Below are 22,229 nucleotides of genomic sequence, written 5' to 3' on the forward strand. Positions count from 1 at the left end.
GCGCCATTTTACTAACAGTAGGAAGTTAAGATAGTATTTTTCTGCACTGCCGGAACAGGAAGTCTCTTAACAAGCAAGTGCAAGGTGATTTAAAAAAATTTTTTTTCACAAGGTGACTTTAAAAAACAGCTCTTTATTTGAAAGTCACAATGACAGAGAGGGAGGGACAGAAAGCAAAAAAAAATTTAAAAAATATAAAAAAAATTATAAAAAATAACTCTTCCAACTGCTGGTTCACTTCCCGAATGGCCACAACAGCCAGGGCTGGGCCAGGCCAAAACCAGGAGCCTGGAGCTCCACCCGGGTGTCCCACGTGGGTGCACGCAGGGGGCCCAAGTACTTGGACCATCACCCTCTGCTTTCCCAGGTGCACGAGTGGGAGCTGGATCGGAAGTGCAGCAGCCGGAACTGGAACTGGCGCTGGGATGTGGGGATGGCAGTGTCCCTGGCGGCGAGCTGGCCGCCCCAAAGGTGACTTTTTTTTAAGGGGGAAAAAAATAAACAACCCTCACGAACTTTGGTTAACAGTGCCATTGCTCCCTGTTGAGGATGCGCAACTAGGGACAGGGTGAACAAAACAAATCGTTGGCAACGGCATCATCTTGGCCCAGTGTGTGACCTGTTCTGATTTCTGAAAGGAAACCAGCAGCCCGCGGGGGGGATCTGTAGACCGCCTTGGTCGGTTCCACACGCTTTCGCCGATCAGTTCTATTTTCCTGCTTAAGCCGTTAAGGCCGCCTCTGTGGAGTCGCCAGGCAAGCGGGCCTCGGGGAGCCGGGCAGACAGGTGCGCCCTCTGTTTGGAAATACACAAAGGGCCGGCATCGCGGCCGCTGTGTCCCTGGCAACTCCACGCACGCGAGGCGCGCGCACTTCCCGCGGGCCCGCGGCGCACGGGGCGGCCGGGCGGGGCGGCGGCGAGCCTCGGCCTGCTCGCGGACGCGGCGCCTGGGACGCGCCAAGGCGGCTCCGGCGGCGGCGGCGGCGGCGCCCGCGCTGTAGGGACTTGTAGTCCGCGTGCCTCCCGGGCGCCTCCCCCCGGGTAGGCAGGCCCGGGCGTCCCCGTCCGCCGCAAGCCGACTTCCTGCCGCTGCCAAAAACTACACCTCCCGCCGTCCTCTCCGCGGCCGGGCCGAAAGCGAAAACAAAATTCTGAGCTGCCAGGGTGCTGCCCTCCGCCGGGCGCCCCCTCCCGCCGCCCGCCCCTCAGGCGCCCTCAGGCGAGGTGGGGAGACGCGAGGCCGCGGCTCTTTTCTTCTGGTTTCCTCAGCGCCCGGCGAGGGGAGCGCGCGGGGTAGGCGGGCAGGCCGCGGCTCACCTGAGCCGGCCCCGCGAGCGCGCCGGGGGCGGGGGCTTCCTCGCTCCACGCCGGTCGGGACCAGGAAACTCGTGCGGGCGGCGACCCCCGGCCCGGTTCCTGACTGGGCGGCGAGGCCCCCGGGACGCGACTCTCGTCCCTCGGGATTTTCTTCGCTCCCTGCCGCCCCACGCCGTCTCCTCTCTGGGCGCGTGGTCCCTCCGGGGAGGCGGTCGCGTGCGGCCGGCCATGCACTAGGCAGGGCTCGCCCTATGCGTCTGGGGAGCGCGGACCGCTGCCTCGGGCCGCCGCCTGCTGCCGCTCGCGGAGCCGGAGCCGGAGCCAGGCCGGGGCGTCGAGCTGCCGGCGGCGCGGCCATGTGGGGCTAGCCCGCGCCGCGCCTGGCCTGCAGCGGAACCGGCAACATGGAGGCGGCCGTCGGCGCCCCGGACGGCGGGGACCAGGGCGGCGCGGGGCCCCGCGAGGACGCGACGCCCATGGACGCCTATCTGCGGAAACTGGGCTTGTATCGCAAACTGGTCGCCAAGGACGGGTCGTGCCTGTTCCGGGCCGTGGCGGAGCAGGTAATGGGCGCGGGGAAGCCGGTGCGGCCGGTGGGGCTGGGTGGGGGAAGCGGCGGCGGCCCCGGGCCGTCCGGGACGCCCCCGTCCGGGGGGCTGCGCGTGGCCCGCGGCCGTCACCACCGCCCATTGTAACGCCCGAGTGCGGCGCCGCTTTGGGGTCTGCAAGCTGGCCTTGGAGATCGGGGGGCCTTGCGTTATGCGGGTGCCGTCTCTTGCTGACGAGGTAATGAGTGTGGGACGACGGGGAGGGGTGATGGTGCTGGCGACACGGTATTTTCCACTTGGGTGCCGCATTCGGCTTGCCGTGTAAAAAGAGCGTTCACGCCGGTAAACCGCATGTTTGCGGGAGGTGGTGGTGCCCCAGGCTGGACTTGTGGAACGTATTTTTCCTGCTAGTGGACTTTGGAATGTGCGGGAGTCCAGCTCGCCGCCGATGTCACTTGAGCCCAGGGAGCCGACTTCGCCATACGAGAAAGCCAGCCTTTGACAAAGAGAGTATTTTGAATGAATTGGCTTTGGGTGTAGTCCACACTTGCTCTGCAAGGCGGTGGAGGTATACTAAAAAGAAGTTACTTTTAACAGGGGGAAAAAAAAGACTTGTTTCGGTGTTGGCGGGAGGAAGGGTGTAACTGGGTGTTCTCTAGGCCCTTCCTGAACGGATTTTTACCCGTTAAATTTTTGTCCAATACAGTTGGTTAGCAAGATGCTTGTGATTTTGGGGGGGGGGGTTAATTTCTTTGGAGAAAGAGCTTGTTCCATGTTTTGCCACATCGTATTGGAGGTTTACGGTCACCCAAATCCATCCTGTATTGAAAAAATAGCTGCTGAGTAGTCCATCTTTAAAAAGTTTCACCTGACTGCCTTGGTTTGTATTTTGTGCCTTTCGCTGTTTGCCCTCCTTTGCCTTAAGGTGTGCTCCTCCCTACCCCCTATGGGGTTTTTATGTTGTTTGGTCTTTTTTTTCTGTCACCGTTTTTGAATGGTAAATAGCTTTTACAATTTCTATTGTGAGTAAATGTTTCACTTAACATGTTGAGTTCAGTTAGTTTCTCTCTCTCTCTCTTTTTTTAGTAGGAAAAGGCTAGTAGTTTGTTTTCCAAAGATCTTCACATCTGTAGTGTAAATCTTTTATAACAAGAAATTGATGTAACATAAATCTTTCCATTATATGCTACAGAGATTGTCATTGAAGCATTCCTAAAGCTCCCCAAACCAGGCTCTGCCTTTTTCAGTTCCTTAACTTTCTCTCATTTTCAGGAGTTTGAGATGCTCCAGTGTGGGTAGGATATGTTCACACACACCCACCCTAGTCCTTACTATTAGTAGGTAAACAGTCTGCCCCATTCATTTATGAATTTGCCGGGTCTCTGTCTGTTTTGCTTCTTCTGGCTCAGCTACTTTGGACTCCTGAGCACCTTCAGAAAGAGAGAAGAGGTAGAGGTAAATTCAGCTCATTTTATGTACTGTTAGCTTTAGCGAAAGTTTGGTAAGGAAGGATGTCGAAATTAATAAATATGAAGCGGAACTGGAAGCTTATTTGGGATTGAATTATCCAAGTCTTAGTTTTTATTTCTATTGGAGCAGAATGGTGTGTCTGCTTTCAGTATTACACGCTATAGTTGGATGAACTTGATTTTACTGAGGCCTGCTACTGTAGCGTGATCTCTATTTTTAAGTGGAAAGTTCTTAACGAAGCACTCATCAACATCAGGTAACAATTTATTGTATTTTTGCTTTGTAGTGATTTAAGGGAGATATAACAGACTACTCTATCCGGTTATGTGACTGATTTTTAGTATACTGGGGGAAGCTCACCTAATTCAGTAGATAAGGACCAAGTGTATAGCCATCTTGGCCAAAGGCAAAGTGTGCATGTGGGGAAAAGGGAAATAACACCCACTTCTGACTGCCCTTTTAAAGTATGTGCATAGGATTTGTTTTTATGTGAATAATTTTTCCTGTGAAATCACGAGCAGGTTATCCAAATGGCAGTGTTCAGAGATGGGGAGGAGACTTGAGTTAGGAGTCACTCTTCCTCTAAATTATCTGGTTTAGATAGGCCCTTTCCTTTTTACACTTGTAGATTTAGGCCTGCAGGAGGCCTGACCTGAATCAGTTCCATAGTCAGGGAGCTAAAAATAGGGCACTCTTAGAGGACTTGGTAAAATAGTGTGTCTCAGCCTTTTTCCAGTGTTTATCACTGTGTGGTCTCAAATAAAGATTTGAAAGCCTCCTATCTCTAGCTTATTTTCATCATACAATAATTTGCTAAGGTAGATGTTTGTCATACCATTTGAATCCTGAGTGTCCTTGAACTTGCACACTAACTTGCTTTTTAAACTTTTCATTTAACATTGCTTTTCTTGGCGGTATTTGTCTTTGTAAATTACTGGTAGCCCACACTTTAGGGGAGTTGTGAGAGTTTTGTTTCAGAGCAGTAGGTACAGATTGATTCCATTTAAGTCTGTTAAAAGGAAAAAAACCAGTAGATATGTCTTGCCATTGTTTCTGATACTAACATACTAACATATGTCTGCCACCTGTTGCTAGGTAAATGGCTTTAATGCCAGCTTCATCTTGCTAACAGCAGGAAAGGCCTATCAGATGACACTGTGGTTTTACTCATGCTAATACTACCTTGATTCATAATAGTGTTTAAGATAGCTTTTGTGCAAGGCAGTGTTGCTGAATGTCATTTGCTAAATTGGCAAGGAAAAAAGCAACAAAAACAATTATCTTATGGTGTTTATTTGTATATATGGACAATCTTTTTTGCACTGGAAGCTTAAGATATATAAGGATACTTTTTAATAATGTCCCAAGATGGCAATGAAAGTACACCCAGTTAAGCTGAAAGCCAACTAGTATACTGAAAACAAACTCATTGGAAATGTCAGCTAGTGCATCATCAGTGTATTTTAGTGCAGTGGGACATACTACCTGTGTGGTTCTGTGGGTATAAATGAACTTGACTCCAAGAGACCTACAGAATGTGATGCTTGAGCTCATCATGAACAGAAGGGAGAATGAAGTGGGAATATAACATTTATTTATTTGACAGGCAGGGTGAGAGGAGGAGAGAGAGGGAGGGAAAGAGAGACATAGATAGATAGATAACTTCCATCTGCTGGTTTACACCCCAAATGACTACAAGGATTGGGGCTGGTCCAGCCCAGAAACTCATCCTGGTCTCCCTAGATATGGGTGGCAGGGGCCCAGGTACTTAGGCCATCTTCCACTGCTTTCCCGGGAACATAAGCAGGGAGTTGGGTGGGAAGTTGGAGTAGCCAGGGCTCGAACTGGCATCCTGAGATGTGGGTGGTTTGAAGCCACAGCTTAACCTACTGAGCTATAATGCTGGCCCCTGGAGCTGTAACTTTTTAAAAAAGTTTTTTTAAAGTTTATTTTCATTTTATTTTTGAAAGAGAGAGACAGTGCATTAGCAGGAAATAGGAATTAGAAGTGGAGTTTGGACTCTCAGTCCTCAGATATGGGATGCTCAGCATTCCAAACACTGGATCAAAAGCCTCCACTTGGGTAACTCTTAAAATCACGTAAAGCTACTTTCCATAATATAAATTCTCAGTAGGCCTTGACAGTACTTTGAGATGTGTTGCTTCAAATGTTTCGTTGTGTTTTCTTAAACCTTGACGTTTAGGGTACCAGGAATACCTTCATTTGAGATACCTACTAATAGAAAAGAATTTTATTTTTTAACTTATTTGGTGGCAGGGAGTGACTATGAATGAGTGCCTGTCCTTTGGTTCACATTCCAAATGCTGATAACAGTCCAGGGAGGGCCCAGCTGAAGCTGGGACCGCAATCCAGGTCTCCCTGCGTAGGTAGCAGGAACCCAGTTACTTGAAGTATCATCTTCTGGCATCTGTGCTAATTTGATGCTGGGGTCAGAATATGCAGTTGGAGCTGGTAGTAAACCCAGCACTCCAATACCTGGTGCTGGAGTCTTAACCAGTATCATAACTATGCTAGGCTAAAGAATTTTTTTTTTAAAGATTTATTTATTTATTTGAAAGAGTTAGAGAAGGAGAGGCAGAGAGAGAGAGAGAGAGATAGGTCTTCCATCTGCTGGTTCACTCCCCAAACGGCCTCAACGTCCAGAGCTGGGTCAGTCTGAAGCCAGGAGCCAGGAGCTTCTTCCAGGTCTCCCACGTGGGTGCAGGGGCCCAAGAAGTTGGGCTGTCTTTCTACTGCTTTCCATTAGCAGAGAGCTGGATTGGAAGTGGAGCGCCCATATGGGATGCCAGCACTGTAGGCGGCAGCTTTACCCACTATGCCACAACACCAGCCCTTAGGCTAAAGAATTTTAATCTTGTGTTTAAGAATGGTGAAATATTGAGGGTCAGCCAAAGGCTCCCTAAGTATGTAATAAGAAATAATAGGTTGTTTCATTCCAAAGCACTAAAGAAGTTTAGTAAGAGACAGAATGCCGGTAAGTTATCTTTTTGTTGAACTGATTGTTTATCAGAAGAATACAGAGGCTATTCACAGTGAGGATGTGGATCATACTTTGTATGTTGGTGCTTTCTGTTTGGGTGGAAGAACAAATTTAAACCTTATAGGATGACAGCACCTGCTTTTCCTACTGGTTGCTCACTTGTTCCAGTCTTGTAAGTTTGAGTAACTAAGGATTTAGGAGTGCCTTAATTTCTCTGAAACCATAATGGACTTCAGATTTCTACATAAGACCACTAAGAATATTCAAAATTATTGGGATTAAAAATAACAACTTTTTATTAAACTTGAAGCCTTAAAATGTATTCCTGATGAAACTACTTATTTGTTTTTTCTTGCCACACAGGATGCTGCTCAGCATTGTGTGGCAGTGTTTCTCTTAGCTCCACTTTATGAAGAGGACTTATTTAGAGGGCTGGCTGAGAGAGTTGAGTGTCTTAAGTTTACAAACATGTTGTCAAAGGAGCAGCTTTAGTGACCTAAAGGAGAAATGTTGTTAAGACTTCATAGAGTGACTTCTGCCTTAAGTATTATTATGTGGGTACTCAACACATTCATGGAAAATGAAATTAAAATTATCTTTATAAGCTTGTATTTTGGTACAAAATATTTTGTAGTCCATCTATAGTTTTTTCATAGCTGAACATTTTCTATGAGCTTTTTAAAGACCCTTCATACAGGTTTTTTTTTTTTTTTTTTTTTTAAAGATTTATTTATTTATTTATTTGACAGGTAGAGTTACAGAGGGAGAGACAAAGAGAAAGGTCTTCCTTCTGTTGGTTCACCCCCCAAATGGCCGCTATGGCCTGAGCTACACCGATCCGAAGCCAGGAGCCAGGTGCTTCTTCCTGGTCTCCCATGCGGGTGCAGGGGCCCAAGCACTTAGGCCATCCTCCACTGCCTTCCCGGGCCACAGCAGAGCTGGACTGGAAGAGGAGCAACCAGGACTAGAACCCGGGGCCCATATGGGATTCTGGTGCCGCAGGCAGAGGATTAGCCAAGTGAGCCACGGTGCTGGCCCTGCATACAGGTTTTATATGCTGTGTCATCCTTATGTTTAGAGGAAGGACTGAGAAAGCATAAAGATTTCAAAATTATGGAAAGGAAAATGGCGGGAGACAGGTTAATTATATGTTGCTTTCTCTTTTTAGGTGTTGCACTCTCAGTCTCGTCATGTTGAAGTTAGAATGGCCTGTATTCACTATCTTCGAGAAAACAGAGAGAAATTTGAAGCGGTAATTTGTGATTTTTAAACATGTAATGTTATCTTTTTTTATGATTTGTTTATTTACTTGAGAGGCAGAGTTATAAAGGTTATAAAGAGGGAGAGGCAAAGGCGGAGAGAAAGGGAGGGAGAAAGAGAGAGATAGAGATAGAGATTGATCTTCCATTTGCTGGTTCACTCCCCAAATTGCTTCAGCTGTTGGAGATGGGTGTGTCTGAAGCCAGGAGCCAGGAGCTTCTGCTGGGTCTTCTATGTGGGTGCAGGGTCCCAAGCATTTGGATAATCTGCTTTTCAGGCTTATTAGCCACAAGTGGGATTGGAAGTAGAGTGGCTGGGACTTGAACCGGCATCCATATGGGATGCTGGCACTGCAGGACCTGCTAAGCCATAGCAGTGGCTCTTGTAATAGTATCTTAGTACCTTGAGTTACGTTTATGTCTTGTGTTTTAGAAATGTGCAAATGAAAATTTCATAGGCTAGATCTTGATGCAGGTTATGAAAATAACCCTTGTAAAAAAAAACTTCTTTATTAAACTTTAATTATTTTCAGTTGTGATATTTTCTGGACTATTTTGTGTTCTTTGTTTATTCAGACTTTTTAGAAAGCTTCTATGATGGGTAAGATAATGAGCCCTGGGGGAGTCGAAGGATGATCTGGACAGTGTTCTTGCAAACAAAGAATGAGCTTCGTTGGAGATGGTCAGGGAATTGAGTGTTAAGAATAATAGTAATTTCTGTGAGTGGTAACTCCTGAATTTAAAAAATTTCAGACTTAAAATATAAAAAAACATAATATGCGCAGGTAACCCGAACTCTTAATTTTATCAGAAAGCGTTTATACATATTTAATATCAAAAGCTCAGTGAAGTCACTTATCAGAATACCATAATTAGGAAAATGGTGATTAGTACTTAATGTTGTGTAATTGCTTAGTATTAATTTTCTTGGTAGTGTGTTGTACACTGAAAGAAGCCACAGTGACCTATTTCTAAGACTCAGCAGGGGAAGAGTTTTTAGTGAATGTTTTCTTGGGTTGATGTTCCCCATATTCAAGCAAAATACTATTTAACATTTTTCTGGATGCTTTGATTTAGGATGGACAGTAATCTAGGAAGGAGAGTTACCTGCTTGATTAGGAGATTTTAAACTGTGTCTTCCTAAAAAAAAACTAGTAGTGTAGTGTACTAGGATGTGGTACAGAAGGGGAGGGAGAATTGAACTAGTCTTTAAATATTTAAAGAAACTAAATGATTGGCCCAAGAAAGTATAACTGCTTTCATAATAATGGGCATTGCTAACACTAGTTGAGCACTTAACTGTGTGCCAGCATTGTTTTAAGTGCTTTGAATGTTTTTATTTAGTCCCCTATAATCTTGTGAGGTATGATCAGAGAATGGAAGTTCCAAGGGGAATGTCACTTTTCTTTTTTCTTTTTTTTTTTGGCAGGCAGAGTGGACAGTGAGAGAGAGAGAGACAGAGAGAAAGGTCTTCCTTTGCCGTTGGTTCACCCTCCAATGGCTGCCGCGGCTGGCGTACCGCGCTGATCCAATGGCAGGAGCCAGGTACTTATCCTGGTTTCCCATGCGGTGCAGGGCCCAAGTACTTGGGCCATCCTCCACTGCACTCCCTGACCACAGCAGAGAGCTGAACTGGAAGAGGAGCAACCGGGACAGAACCGGCGCCCCAACTGGGACTAGAACCCAGAGTGCTGGCGCTGCAGGCGGAGGATTAGCCTAGTGAGCCGTGGCACCGGCTGTCACTTTTCTTATAATAAGAATCTTCCAGCAGTTTTATCAGCCAGACTTGGAAAGAGATGTTGTGGGAAAGGATATACTTTGGAATAGACAGGTATAGACAGTGTCCAACCACAGCCTAGGTAGATGTAGACTTGTGTTAGAATACCACTTAACTCTCTTGCAACTTAATGGTTCTGTGGATTTTCTTTTAAGTTTATAAATATTCATCTAATATAGAATAGTAGCCTTTGATATATTTAAAATGTGTTGAAATTTAAGTCACTTTTTTTTTAAAGGTTTATTTTATTAATTTGAAAGCTATATATATATAAAGAGAGAGAAGTCTTCTCTCTGCTGGTTCACTCCCCAAATGGCTGCAACAGCTAAGGCTGAGCCAGGCCCAGGAGCTTCATCTGACTGTTCTCATGTGAGTGCGGGGGCCCTAGAACTTGGGCCATTTCCCCTGCTTTCTCAGGCCATTAGCAAGGAGCTGGATCAGAAGTGGAGCAGCTGGGATTTGAACTGGCATCCATATGGGTTGCTGGCATTGCAGGCGGTGGCTTAACCCATGATGCCTAAATGCTAGCCCCTCAAGGTACTTAAGTTTGAGATGCAGTCTATAAAAGTTAATTGCTGTCAGAAGTCCATGGGTGTTTAATAGATTAGTGTGGATTGGGAAGTATACTTTAATTTTATAAGTTTGCCAAATTAGCTAGTACTGTATAAAGTTGAATTTGGTGGGTTTGATGAATGTCTTTGATTTTCTCAAATTGGTGTATTATAAGAAAAACATCAAAAACGTTGGGTTATCATATAAGGGATCCTCAAAAAGTTCATGGAAAATATGCATTATGAAAAAACTGAATTTTTGCACCAAAATAAACTCTTTTAATACAGTTTTCTATGAACTTTTGGAGGTGGCTGCATACAGCTTGAGTAAACTTATTTTTTATTTTTTACTTATGTTAAAATAACAAGGAAGCAAGTTGTATCAGAAAAATCTTGTTGGTGCTTCAAAAATATCTTTAACATTATTGGTTTTTGTCTCTTTTTAGTGTGACAATACCAATGTATATTCTTACTGTTATTATTTTTCAACAACACTTTTTTTTTTACTTGACAGAGTTAGACAGTGAGAAAGGTCTTCCTTCTGTTGGTTCACCCCCCAAATGGCTGCTATGGCCAGAGCTACACCATTCCAAAGCCAGGAGCCAGGTGCTTCTTCCTGGTCTCCCACGTGGGTGCAGGGGCCCAAGCACTTTGGCCATCCTCCACTGCCTTTCCGGGCCACAGTAGAGAGCTGGAGTGGAAGAGGAGCAACCGGGATTAGAACCCGGCGCCCATATGGGATGCTGGCACCGCAGGCGGAGGATTAACCAAGTGAGCCGTGGCTCCGGCCCCATATTATTTTTAAAGTTTTATTTGATTTATTTGAAAGAGTTACAAAGAGAGGTAGAGCCAGAGAGAGAGAGATCTTCTATCCGCTGGTTTACTCCGCACATGGCTGCAATGGACAGAGCTGAGCTGATTGGAAGCCAGGAGCTGGGAGCAGCTTCTGAGTTTCCCACGTGGGTACATGGGCCCAAGGACTTGAGCCTTCTTCTACTGCTTTCCCAGGCCATAGCAGGGAGCTGGGTCGCAAGTGGAGCAGCCGGGATTTGAACTAACGCCCATGTGGGATGCCAGCACTGCGGCCCGGGGCTTTAACCCTCTGTGCCACAGTGCCGGCCCCTACCTGTGTATATTATTAAGTTCTACTCTCTTAAGCCCAGTATATGTCTTCACTCCTTTATACACTGACGACTGCCAAATTATTCTTAAAGCACTGTTTGCGGTTTCTCAGTTCAGTATGTCTCCTGCGGTGACCTTGAATTACTTTTCTCATCTAGTCTTGAATGTTCTGCCTGGGCTCAAGGCCCTCTATAAACAGCCCCCATTTGGGTTCTTTCCCCACTCAGTTCCTTACCAAGCTCCTCACCAACTTGTCCCACTTCAGCCAGGCCAGGCCATTCCTGTCTTCATAAAACAGGACTCTTACTACCTTTTCTCACCACATTGGCCATCTTTGTGGAGTATCCTCTTACTGTGCCCATCTGTATCCTGTCTGTCCTTTATCTTCCGTCATTCCTCTTCAAGAAACCTTTCCTGACAATTTTTTTTTTTAAAGATTTATTTTATTTATTTGAAAGAGTTACAGAGAGAGGTAGGGACAGAGAGAGAGGTCTTCCTTCCGTTGGTTCACTCCCCAGATGGCCGCAGCGGCCGGAGCTGCACCGATCTGAACCCAGGAGCCAGGAGTTTGGGTCTCCCACGTGGGTGCAGGGGCCCAAGAACTTGGACCATCTTCTACTGCTATCCCATGCCATAGCAGAGAGCTGGATTGGAAGAGGAGCAGCCAGGACTAGAACTGGTGCCCATATGGGATGCTGGTGCTAAAGGCCAGGGCTTTAACCTGCTGCGTCACAGCACAGGCCTTGACAATTTTCTTTTTAAATTAAATTCTGCAATATGTTTATGGTATTAATGATTCCTATATCCTTTTATTGGATTGTATATATTTTAATAGTACTGATATATCCTAGGTATGTGTAAGAACTCAGTAATTCAAAGCTAACATTGTTTACATGGTGAAGTGGTTAACTATTATTGTGACATATTTCTTAGATGTCATTCCTAATAGACTTTTATTTGTTTCCAGTTCATAGAAGGATCATTTGAAGAGTATTTAAAGCGTTTGGAAAATCCACAGGTATGCAGTAATCCTTTTATATTTTTATGTATCCAATTAACATGTTTAAAATTAATTACATGAAAGATTAATATTGATGGGGTGTGTAGAAGAGTTACAGTGACAGTATACACTGTTTCTTTGTAAACACTTATTAAAAATGTCCCAGGTATATGTAGTTACTTAAAATTTTTTGTGGAAAAGTGGACTCAAAAAGTTTATTTTGGTTCAAAAACTTCTGAAATTCATAATATGCATTTTTTATAATATACATTTTCTATGAGCTTTTTGAAGATTCTTCATACATTTTATTCAGCTTTTAATTGGAAGACAATTGGAGCTATTTACTAGAGGTTTGCCTCATGAAGACAGTTGTGCTATCTTTATCTTTGTTGTAATGGCATGTGAATGTTGCATGAAAGATCTGAAATAAAACTGGAGATGATTTTTAGAATGCTGTGCAGGGACTTGGTGGACAGAGTGATGTTTGATTTCTTTGTGGTGGTTCTGTTTCATTGGATTAGTTTATGAAGGGGCAGGGGACTGTTGAGAAAGGGCAACGCTTCTTCCCCAACTCCTGCTACCACACTTCCAAGTTATTTTCAAATTCAAAGAATCTTTTTTTCTCCTGCTTACAGAACTAATGTTCTCGCCGCAAATTCAAATATCATGAAGTGTGGAGTGTTACGATTTCCCGTTATATGTTGTTAAGTTAAAAAGTGATACTGGCAAAGGATAAAGCTCTGAGGAGTTAGTCGGTAAAGGAAATGCAGCATAGGAAAAAGAGTGTTTAATGAGTGATTTTATCCATTTGATTTGATTGCTTGTTGTGGGCCATGATTTTCTAGTCTCTTTGGGGATGCAGAGATAACTGAGATAATCCAAGAGTTCCTCTAATAGGGAAGAAAGTCACATAATTGTACAAATTTTTAGAAAAGTACTGTGTCACAAGAAATAGGAATATGATGCCATGGACATTTAAATTTATTTTAGCTAGTTAAAAGTTGGAGAGGGACTTCACATTTGAAATCTGAGTAGATTCTAAATAAGTGGGGCCTGGGTTGAACAACACTCCATGCAGTGAAAACTGTGAGCAAGTCACATGCAGAAAACAGTTAGTATGGAGAATGGAGCAACTAATTGTAAGTAAGAATTGGCAATTAATTTTAAGTAACAAATAATCCAGAAGGCAGGTTGGAGCCAGGTGGTAGAAGAGCCCTGAAAGCTAGCCTCCTGTGCTTTAGGTCACTGTTTCTCAGAGTATGGTTTATAGGTTCCCTCTTTGTAATCACCAAGTTGTTTTTAAAAAATACAGATTCATTGCCCCTATCCTGGACCTGATTGAGTCTCTGGGCCTGTTGTCTGAGCATCTGGCAGTAGGAGCCTTTCAAGGTTCTTGAGGTAGGAAGTGAGAATATTGTAGGTAGGAAGGGAGAGAAGGGGTTTCCATATATGAAATTGCAGCCTTCAACCTCTAATACATTCCCTGTCTCCCTTCCCTGCTTTAGTTTCTCTCTAGCTCTTAATACTATTTGACGTTTGTCTTCTCAGTTAAGTGCCATGACCATAGAGGTCTATATGTTTTGTTTGTTGTTGTTGTGCCTCATAGCCAAGAACATGCCTGGCAGTTTTGTTGAATGAATGGATGGAAGAATATTGTGGGCCGGCGCCACGGCTCACTAGGCTAATTCTCCGCCTAGTGGCGCCGGCACACCAGGTTCTAGTCCCGGTCGGGGCGCTGGATGCTGTCCCGGTTGCCCCTCTTTCAGGCCAGCTCTCTGCTGTGGCCAGGGAGTGTAGTGGAGGATTGCCTAAGTACTTGGGCCCTGCACCCCATGGGAGACCAGGATAAGTACCTGGCTCCTGCCATCGGATCAGCGCGGTGCGCCAGCTGCAGCGGCCATTGGAGGGTGAACCAACGGCAAAGGAAGACCTTTCTCTCTGTGTGTGTCTCTCTCTCTCACTGTCCACTCTGCCTGTCAAAAAAAAAAAAATATTGTGAAAAAATAGTTTGAGGCAGATGAAATCAGAGGCAGAAAGACCCATTTTAAAATGGTTTAAAAAATTGTTAATATATAGAAAACTATACACATTAAGTGTAAGAGAGGGTAAGTATAGTATTACTCCAGTTTTGGACACAAATACTTCCTAAAGGCCTTTTCTCAATCTCCCCTTGACTGTATTTTTATTTGAATAATTGAGTTTTTTTTTTTTAGCTGTATACTGTGGTCACAGATTCAGTTTCTTTGAAGTTTATGTTTTTCTCTTAGTTTGTAAATCCCTTTGAATGCAAGCACTGTATGTTTTTTTTTTAACTTTTATTTAATGAATATAAATTTCCAAAGTACAGAATATTGATTACAATGGCTTCCCCCCCATAACGTCCCTCCAACCCACAACCCTCCCCTTATCCACTCCCTCTCCCCTTCCATTCACATCAAGATTCATTTTCGATTCTCTTTATATACAGAAGATCAGTTTAGCATACATTAAGTAAGGATTTCAACAGTTTGCTCCCACACAGAAACATAAAGTGAAAAATACTGTTTGAGTACTAGTTATAGCATTAAATCTCAATGTACAGCACACTAAGGACAAAGATCCTACATGAGGAGTAAGTGCACAGTGACTCCTGTTGTTGACTTAACAAATTGACACTCTTGTTTATGGCATCAATAATCACCCTAGGCTCTTGTCATGAGCTGCCAAGGCTATGGAAGCCCCCTGAGTTCACTGACTCTGATCATTTTTAGACAAGGCCATGGTCAAAGTGGAAGTTCTCTCCTCCCTTCAGAGAAAGGTACCTCCTTCTTTGATGACCCATTCTTTCCACTGGGATCTCACTCACGGAGATCTTTCATTTAGGTTTTTTTTCCCCCAGAGTGTCTTGGCTTTCCATGCCTGAAATACTCTCATGGGCATTTCAGCCAGATCCGCATGCCTTAAGGGCTGATTATGAGGCCAGAGTGCTGTTAGGACATTTGCCATTCTATGGGTCTGCTGTGTATCTCACTTCCCATGTTGGATCATTCTCTCCCTTTTTGATTCTGTCAGCTAGTATTTGCAGACACTAGTCTTGTTTATGTGATCTCTTTGGTTCTTAGTCCTATCATTACGATCAATTGTGAACAGAAATTGATCACTGGGACTAGTGAGATGGCATTGGTACATGCCACCTTGATGGGATTGAATTGGAATCCCCTGGTATGTTTCTAACTCTACCGTTTGAGGTAAGTCAGCTTGAGCATGTCCCGAATTGCACATCTCTTCCCTCTCTTATTCCCACTCATATTTAACAGCAAACACTTTTCAGTTAAGTTTCAGCACTTAAGAAGAATTGTGTATTGATTACAGTATTCAACCAAAAGTATTAAGTTGAACAAACAAAAAAAATACTAAAATTTAACAAATGTACATAGTTGTGTAATCACCACCACAAACACCAATAACAGGACATTTTTACCATTCCAAGAAGTTCTTTCATGTCCTTTTGCACTTAAACAACCTCCCTCACCCTCTCATGACAATCACTGATCTGCTTTCTAAGTTTTGTCTTTTCTAGATGCACATAAATGAAATGATATAATTTGTAGTCTTAATGCAATTGGCCTCTTTTTTTTTTTTTTTTTTTAAAGATTTTTATTTATTTGACAGGTAGAGTTACAGACAGTGAGAGAGAGAGAAAGGTCTTCCTTCCTTTGGTTCACTCCTCAAATGGTCACAACGGCTGGAGCTGTGCCAATCCAAAGCCAGGAGCCAGGTGCTTCCTCCTGGTCTCCCTTGCGGGTGCAGGGGCCCAAGCACTTGGGCCATCCTCCACTACCCTCTTGGGCCACAGCAGAGAGCTGGAGTGGAAGAGGAGCAACCGGGACTAGAACTCGGCGCCCATATGGGATGCCAGTGCCGCAGGCGGAGGATTAACCTAGTATGCCACGGCGCCGGCCCAGGTCGGCCTCTTTGACTTAGCACAATGAAAGCACTTGAAGATTCATACGTGCTGTTGTCAGTGATTTGTTTCTGTTTATTGCAGAGTGGTAGTCCCCAGTGTGGATAAGCCACAGTTTGCTTATCCATTTCCTAGTTGGTTGGTTTTTGGGTTCTGTACAGTTTGGGACTGTTGAAATTGAGAGTGCCATGAATGTTTGCTTGATGTGGACATATGTGATGATGCTGAACATCTTCTCATGTGTTTGCCATTTATATGTCTTCATCAGTGAAATGTCTATGCACAGATTTTGCCCATTTTTTTTGCATTTGATCTTGCTGAATACTAGCAGTTTATGCTGGATTTAAGTCCTGCATTGAATATCTGTTTTGTGAATATTTGCTTTCTGTTGTACCTTAGCCTTTCATTTTCTTAGTGTCTTTCAGGCATGAAAGCTTAATATTGATGACTATTTAGGAACATGTAAATTAACATAGTTTTGATGTAGGATGGTCTGTCAAAACATTTTGAAGAAATCTCTTTTCTCTTGCCCATAAGGAAGTTGTATATGAAACATCTTAAGAAATGTTGAATAAATAAACTTACAGCCTTAAGGTGGAAGATGCTGCCGGAAGAACATTGCTATAACTTTTTTTTTTTTTTTTAAAGATTTATTTTATTTATTTGAGTTACAGAGTGAGAGGTCTTCCATTCACTGGTTCACTCCCCAGATGGCCACAACGGCCCGAGCTGCGCTGATCTGAAGCCAGCAGCCAGGAGCTTCTTCCAGGTCTCCCACGTGGATGCAGGGGCCCAAGGACGGGCTATCTTCCACTGCTATCCCAGGCCATAGCAGAGAGCTGGACAGAAGAGGAGCACTGAGACTAGAACCGGCGCCGATATGGGATGCCCACACTTCAGGCCAGGGCTTTAACCAACTGCCAGGGCTTTAACCAACTGTGCCACAGTGCTGGCCCCCACATTACTATAATCTTCTTTTTCTTTTTAAAGATATATTTATTTACTTGAAAGTCAAGTTACACAGACAGAAGTAGAGGCAGAGAGAGAGAAAGAGAAAGAGAGAGAGGTCTTCCATCCACTGGTTCACTCCCCAGATGGCCACAACAGCTGGGGCTGTGCCAATCCGAAGCCAGGAGCTTCCTCCGGGTCTCCCACACGGGTGCAGGGGCCCAAGGACTTGGGGCGTCTTCTGCTGCTCTCTCAGGCCACAGCAGAAAGCTGGATCGGAAGTGGAGCAGCCGGGACATCAACTGGCGCCCATAGGTGATGCCGGCACTGCAGGTGGTAGCTTTACCCGCTGTGCCACTGCGCTGGCCCCCTTTGCTGTAATCTTTTTAAAATTATTTTTAAATTATTTTTAATTTTTATTTTTTTATTTGACAGGTAGAATTATAGATATGAGAGAGAGAGACAGAGAGAAAGGTCTTCCTTCCGTTGGTTCACTCCCCAAATGGCTGCTGTGGCCGGCGCTGCGCCGATCCGAAGCCAAGAGCCAGGTTCTTCTTCTTGGTCTCCCATGCAGGTGCAGGGGCCCAAGCACTTGGGCCATCCTCCACTGCCTTCCTGGGACAGCAACTGGGAATAGAACCCAGCGCCCATATGGGGTGCCGGTGCCGCAGGCAGAGGACTAACCAAGTGAGCCACGGCACCGGCCCCATTGCTGCAATCTTAAATTTAATTCTTTAATTTAAAACTGACCCTAAGAACTGGTGTTATGGCATAGTGTTACCCCCCATTCCCATATGGGGAATGCTAGTTTGAGTTCTGACTGCTTTACCTCTCCATCCAGTTTCCTGCTAATGTGCCTGGAAGGCAGCGAAGATGGGTACTGCCTAGGCACCTGCCAACCATGTTTCTGGTTCCTGACTTGGTGGCTGTTGCCGCCGTTTGGGTAGTTAACCAGTAGACAGAAGATAACTGTCCCTTTCTTTTCCCTTAACTTTCAAATAAACAAATACTGAAAACTGACCATGGTTAGGAAGAAGTATTTTATGATAGCTGCTGTCTACGTGTTCATAACAGAATTTATTCTGAGGGTTATTTATAACATGGTACGTTATTCTCATGAGAAGTAGCATTTTATTGACATAGATAAAAATTGTTCATCTTTTAAAGTGATATTTTGCATAAATTAGACATGTAATTTGTTTGTGATCTAAACACTTATATCAGTGAAGGATTTCCTCTATTCCAGAGGGTGCCACTTGAAACAGTTAGTGAGAACCAATGATTATTATCTTAAAGCCTATTTGAAGACATCTATTTCAATATATGGCACCTATCTCATTTTGAAAATCAGAGCCAACTTTTAAGAACTGTTAAAATGAAAAGTCTCTTGGGAAAGACTGTCCTTGGTGAGAGATTAAAACGTCTAAAATCTTACCTTTGAAAGGCAGAAGGAATTGGCTGTGGAGAGGGAGGGGAAGAGAGAGAGATCTATCTTCTGGCTTACTCCCAAATGCCTGCAACAACCAGGGGTTGGCCAGTCCAAAGGCAGGAGCCTAGTGCTATCTGGGACTCTCCTGTGGATGCCAGGGCCTCAAGCCCTCATCTGCTGCATTAGCAGGAAGTTGGATGGGAAGCCAAGGAGCCTCAGGGACTCTAACTAGAAAATCTGATAGGGGGTGCAGGCATGTCCAGTGGCATGCTAACTGCTGCACAAAACACCTGACCCTAAATTTTTTCCCTTATTTTCACTTCTTTAATGGAAGAAGGGACAGTATTACCCATTATTTTTGTGTTTTAAAAACACTTTTTTATGTATGTGAGTACCAGAGGATACGGGCAACTACCTCTCATCTGCTGATTTCCTCTCCAAATGTGCTAAATGAAGCTTAAAGCCAGAGATGCAATCCAGGCCTCCCACGTAATGGCAGGAACCCACTTCCTTGGACCATCACCACCACCTCTTGAGGTCCACACTAGCAGGAAGCTGGAGTCAGGACCTAGAAGCTGGGCCTGGACATTGAACCTAGCCATTCAGATATGGATATGGGCATCTTAACTATAAGGCTTAATACTTGCCCCACTGCTGGTTGTTTTTAGTGACTCATGATATTGTATTTACTAATTAAATAAATAGGATAGGGATACATTCTCATGGTAGACGATTTTAAAATATAGATGTTCACAGAGTGAAGGTGAAAATCCTTTTTTTCTAACCTTGAAAATGTCAATTTACAGTACATTTCTTCCTCTTCTGCATAAACAGATTTATGCACAAATAAGTGACCTTTTTATTCTACACATGTAGGATTATTTTACCATGACTAAACATTTTTTTACTTACTAGACTTGAATAATATTTCCAAGTAATCTCACTTGGGTATACCTCATTTTTTTTTTTTTTTTTTTTTTGAGAGGTGATTGCTGTTTTATTAGATCATCACAGGACAGGAGGCCAGGGCTGTCACCTCTACCTTTGAAATCAGAGGAGGAGGAGGGCGTGTATTGGCTAAGGAGGGCCTGGAGTCCATCACAGCTCCCATCCCCCAAGGCAGGAGAGAGTGGGTCTCCTTGGCATTCCCTTCCTCCCAGGCCTTTCAGGGCAGGGTGGAGCAGGCGAGGAGGCCTCAGAACCAACAACCAGGGCTCAGGCCCCAGCCACTGCCTATTCTGCTCTTTTCAGGAAAGGGCTTGAGGAAGGAGATGGCCACAGCCTGGCCCATCTTCCTCCCTCCCTCCCTCCCTCCCTCCCTCCTTCCTTCCTTTCTCTCTCTCTCTCTCTTTCTTTCTCCCTCCCTCCCTCCCTCCCTCCCTCTTCCTTTCCGTTCCTTTCCGTTCCTTTTCTTTCCTTTCTGTTCCTTTCCCTTTCCCTTTCCCTTTTTCCTTTTTCCTTCCCTTCTCCTTCTCCTTCTCCTTCTCCTTCTCCTTCTCCTTCTCCTTCTCCTTCTCCTTCTCCTTCCCTTCTCCTTCCCTTCTCCTTCCCCTTCCCCTTCCCCTTCCCCTTCCCCTTCCCCTTCCCCTTCCCTTCCCTTCCCTTCCCTTCCCTTCCCTTCCCTTCCCTTCCCTTCCCTTCCCTTCCCTTCCCTTCTCCTCTCCTTCCCTTCTCCTTCCCTTCTCCTTCCCTTCTCCTTCCCTTCTCCTTCCCTTCTCCTTCCTTCCTCCCTCCCTCCCTCCCTCCCTCCCTCCCTTCCTCCCTCCCTCCCTTCCTTCTTTCCTTCTTTCCGAGAGAGGGAGGTATAGAGAGAACTCTTCCATCCTTTGATTCACTCCCCAGATGGCTGCAATTGCCAGGCTGAAGCCAGTAGGCAAGAGCTGCTTCCAGGTCTCCCACCTGGGTGCAGTGGCCCAAGACCTTGGGCCATCCTCTATTGCTTTCCCAGGTAGCAGGAAGCTGGATCACAATTGGAGTAGCCAGGACTTGAACTGGCACCCATATGGGATGCTGGAGTTGTAGGCAGCAGCTTTTCTGCTATAGTGCTGTGCCAGCCCTGAAAGGTATTCCTCATTTTTTCAGGACTACATGTTTCTCAGTAGTATGGATAAACCGTATTAGAGATAAATCTTAAAGGTTTGTCTCTTTCAGCCATAAAAAATATTCCTTTAGGATAGATTTATAGAAATTGAATTGCTGGGTCAAAGAGTATATGAGCATTTTACATGTTGATATTTACTGGCTGTTTGCTTTCCAGGAAGTCTTCAAGTGATTTGAGTGTAGAATATTCATTATTTTGAAATTTTTGCTGGGATAGTTCCTTGACTTATATCCATCTCAATATAGCAGTCAATTTATAATTTTTGTTTTCTAGTCAGCATTTCATTGTTGGGGGAGCTTATACTATGCTAAGCTCTGTCCCGGGTGCTAGGTTGGAGGAACCCCCTACTTTGAACAAATTCTGAACTTAAAGATCTCACTCCATGGTCTTCCCACACCAGTAGAAACCATCAGTAACACCCCATTACTGTTACCAAGGGTTTTTGAGACAGAGATTTGGACTGTATATAATATGGCCTGTTTTATATAAATGCTTTTATAATATACAATACTAATAATTTCTAAAAGTTCATTAGTTACATATGAGGTATTATATAAATTATGAAAAGTGAGACATTTACATGCCAATTTTTTTTTTTCCAATACAGGAGTGGGTAGGACAAGTGGAAATAAGTGCCCTTTCTCTTATGTACAGGTAAACACTATAACATAGGTAAACAAAACTTGGGGAAATTAGTATATTCTGTTATTAAATATGTTAAAATAGTAAAGCTATTTTTTATACCTTGGTAGTGAGACATCTTTTCTAAGATTTTGTTTTATAAATGGCATTACTTACATGATGTGTCTACATTTAGAAGTTTTAATTCTGAATATATTTTTGGGAAAGGGTACATAAAATTTTTTAGGCTCTGCCCTGTACACCTCTTATTAACCTTGTAGAGAAATGGTTTTCTTAACTTCTTTGGGCTAGTACCATTGAATGGCCACTAAAACTAATGCAACATATTGTTCAGTTTACTACTTTTGCCTGGTAGAGGAGCAGGTGATACCTAGATTTTTCTTTTCAAAATTTCATTTAAATTATTTTATAATCTCTCTGATTTTGAAGTCCCCTGTAGAATTATATTTGAGGTTTCTTTGTATCCAAATTTAAAATTTTAAGTTTTAGAAGACACTTTGCTATATGGTTAACCCAGAACTCAGTTAATTCTCTAGCACCTGGCATGTATTAAGTAGGCTCTTAGTAAATGAATGAATGGTTAAATTTAGATCATGAAGTATATTGTACTGGAAGTAATTTCCAAATGTTATTTTCAGGAAAGATTTTATAATTTATCGGGAACCAAATGTTTCTCCGGCACAAGTAACTGAAAATAATTTTCCTGAAAAGGTAAGACTTTTTCCAATTGTTTGTAAAGGACTTAGGTAAAAGAGTTATTTGGTTGCTTCTCTGACCTCTAAGCTATAATTTCAAATGGCTTTTGGAAATACTTCTCTATGGGGGCCAGTGCTGTGGCATAGTAGCTAACATCCCATATGGGTGCCAGTTCATGTCACGGCTGCTCTTTTTCTGATCCAACTCTCTGCTATGTCCTGGGAAAGTAGTAGAAGATGGCCCAAGTGCTTGGGGCCCTGCACCTGCGTGGGAGACCGAAAGAAGTTCCTGGCTCCTGGCTTTGGGTCAGCCCAACTGGCAGATGGAGGACCTTTTTCTCTGTCTCTCCCTCTCTCTATAACTCTGCCTCTCAAATAAATAAATTTTAAAAATATTTTTAAAAAATGGGCAATCACTTATGCACA

General features: G+C 44.0%; 1 protein-coding gene across 6 annotated transcripts in view; it reads left to right on the forward strand.

Moving 5' to 3' along the window:
• The first annotated feature begins 383 nt into the window (after positions 1-383).
• The window catches only part of OTUD4 (OTU deubiquitinase 4), a 58,539-nt gene continuing 36,693 nt past the window's right edge, over positions 384-22,229 (forward strand). The window contains exons 1-5 of one of the 6 annotated variants that reach the window (XM_051819399.2): positions 384-471; positions 7,505-7,588; positions 12,013-12,063; positions 21,074-21,120; positions 21,747-21,819. In XM_051819399.2, coding sequence (XP_051675359.2) covers positions 7,541-7,588; positions 12,013-12,063; positions 21,074-21,120; positions 21,747-21,819 — 219 coding nt within the window. In that variant the 5' untranslated portion in view covers positions 384-471; positions 7,505-7,540. The other 5 variants (XM_070047487.1, XM_070047485.1, XM_008267393.4 and 2 more) reach the window with 5 other exon arrangements.

The sequence above is a fragment of the Oryctolagus cuniculus genome, chromosome 8 (genome assembly GCF_964237555.1).
Source record: "Oryctolagus cuniculus chromosome 8, mOryCun1.1, whole genome shotgun sequence".
NCBI lineage: Eukaryota > Metazoa > Chordata > Mammalia > Lagomorpha > Leporidae > Oryctolagus > Oryctolagus cuniculus.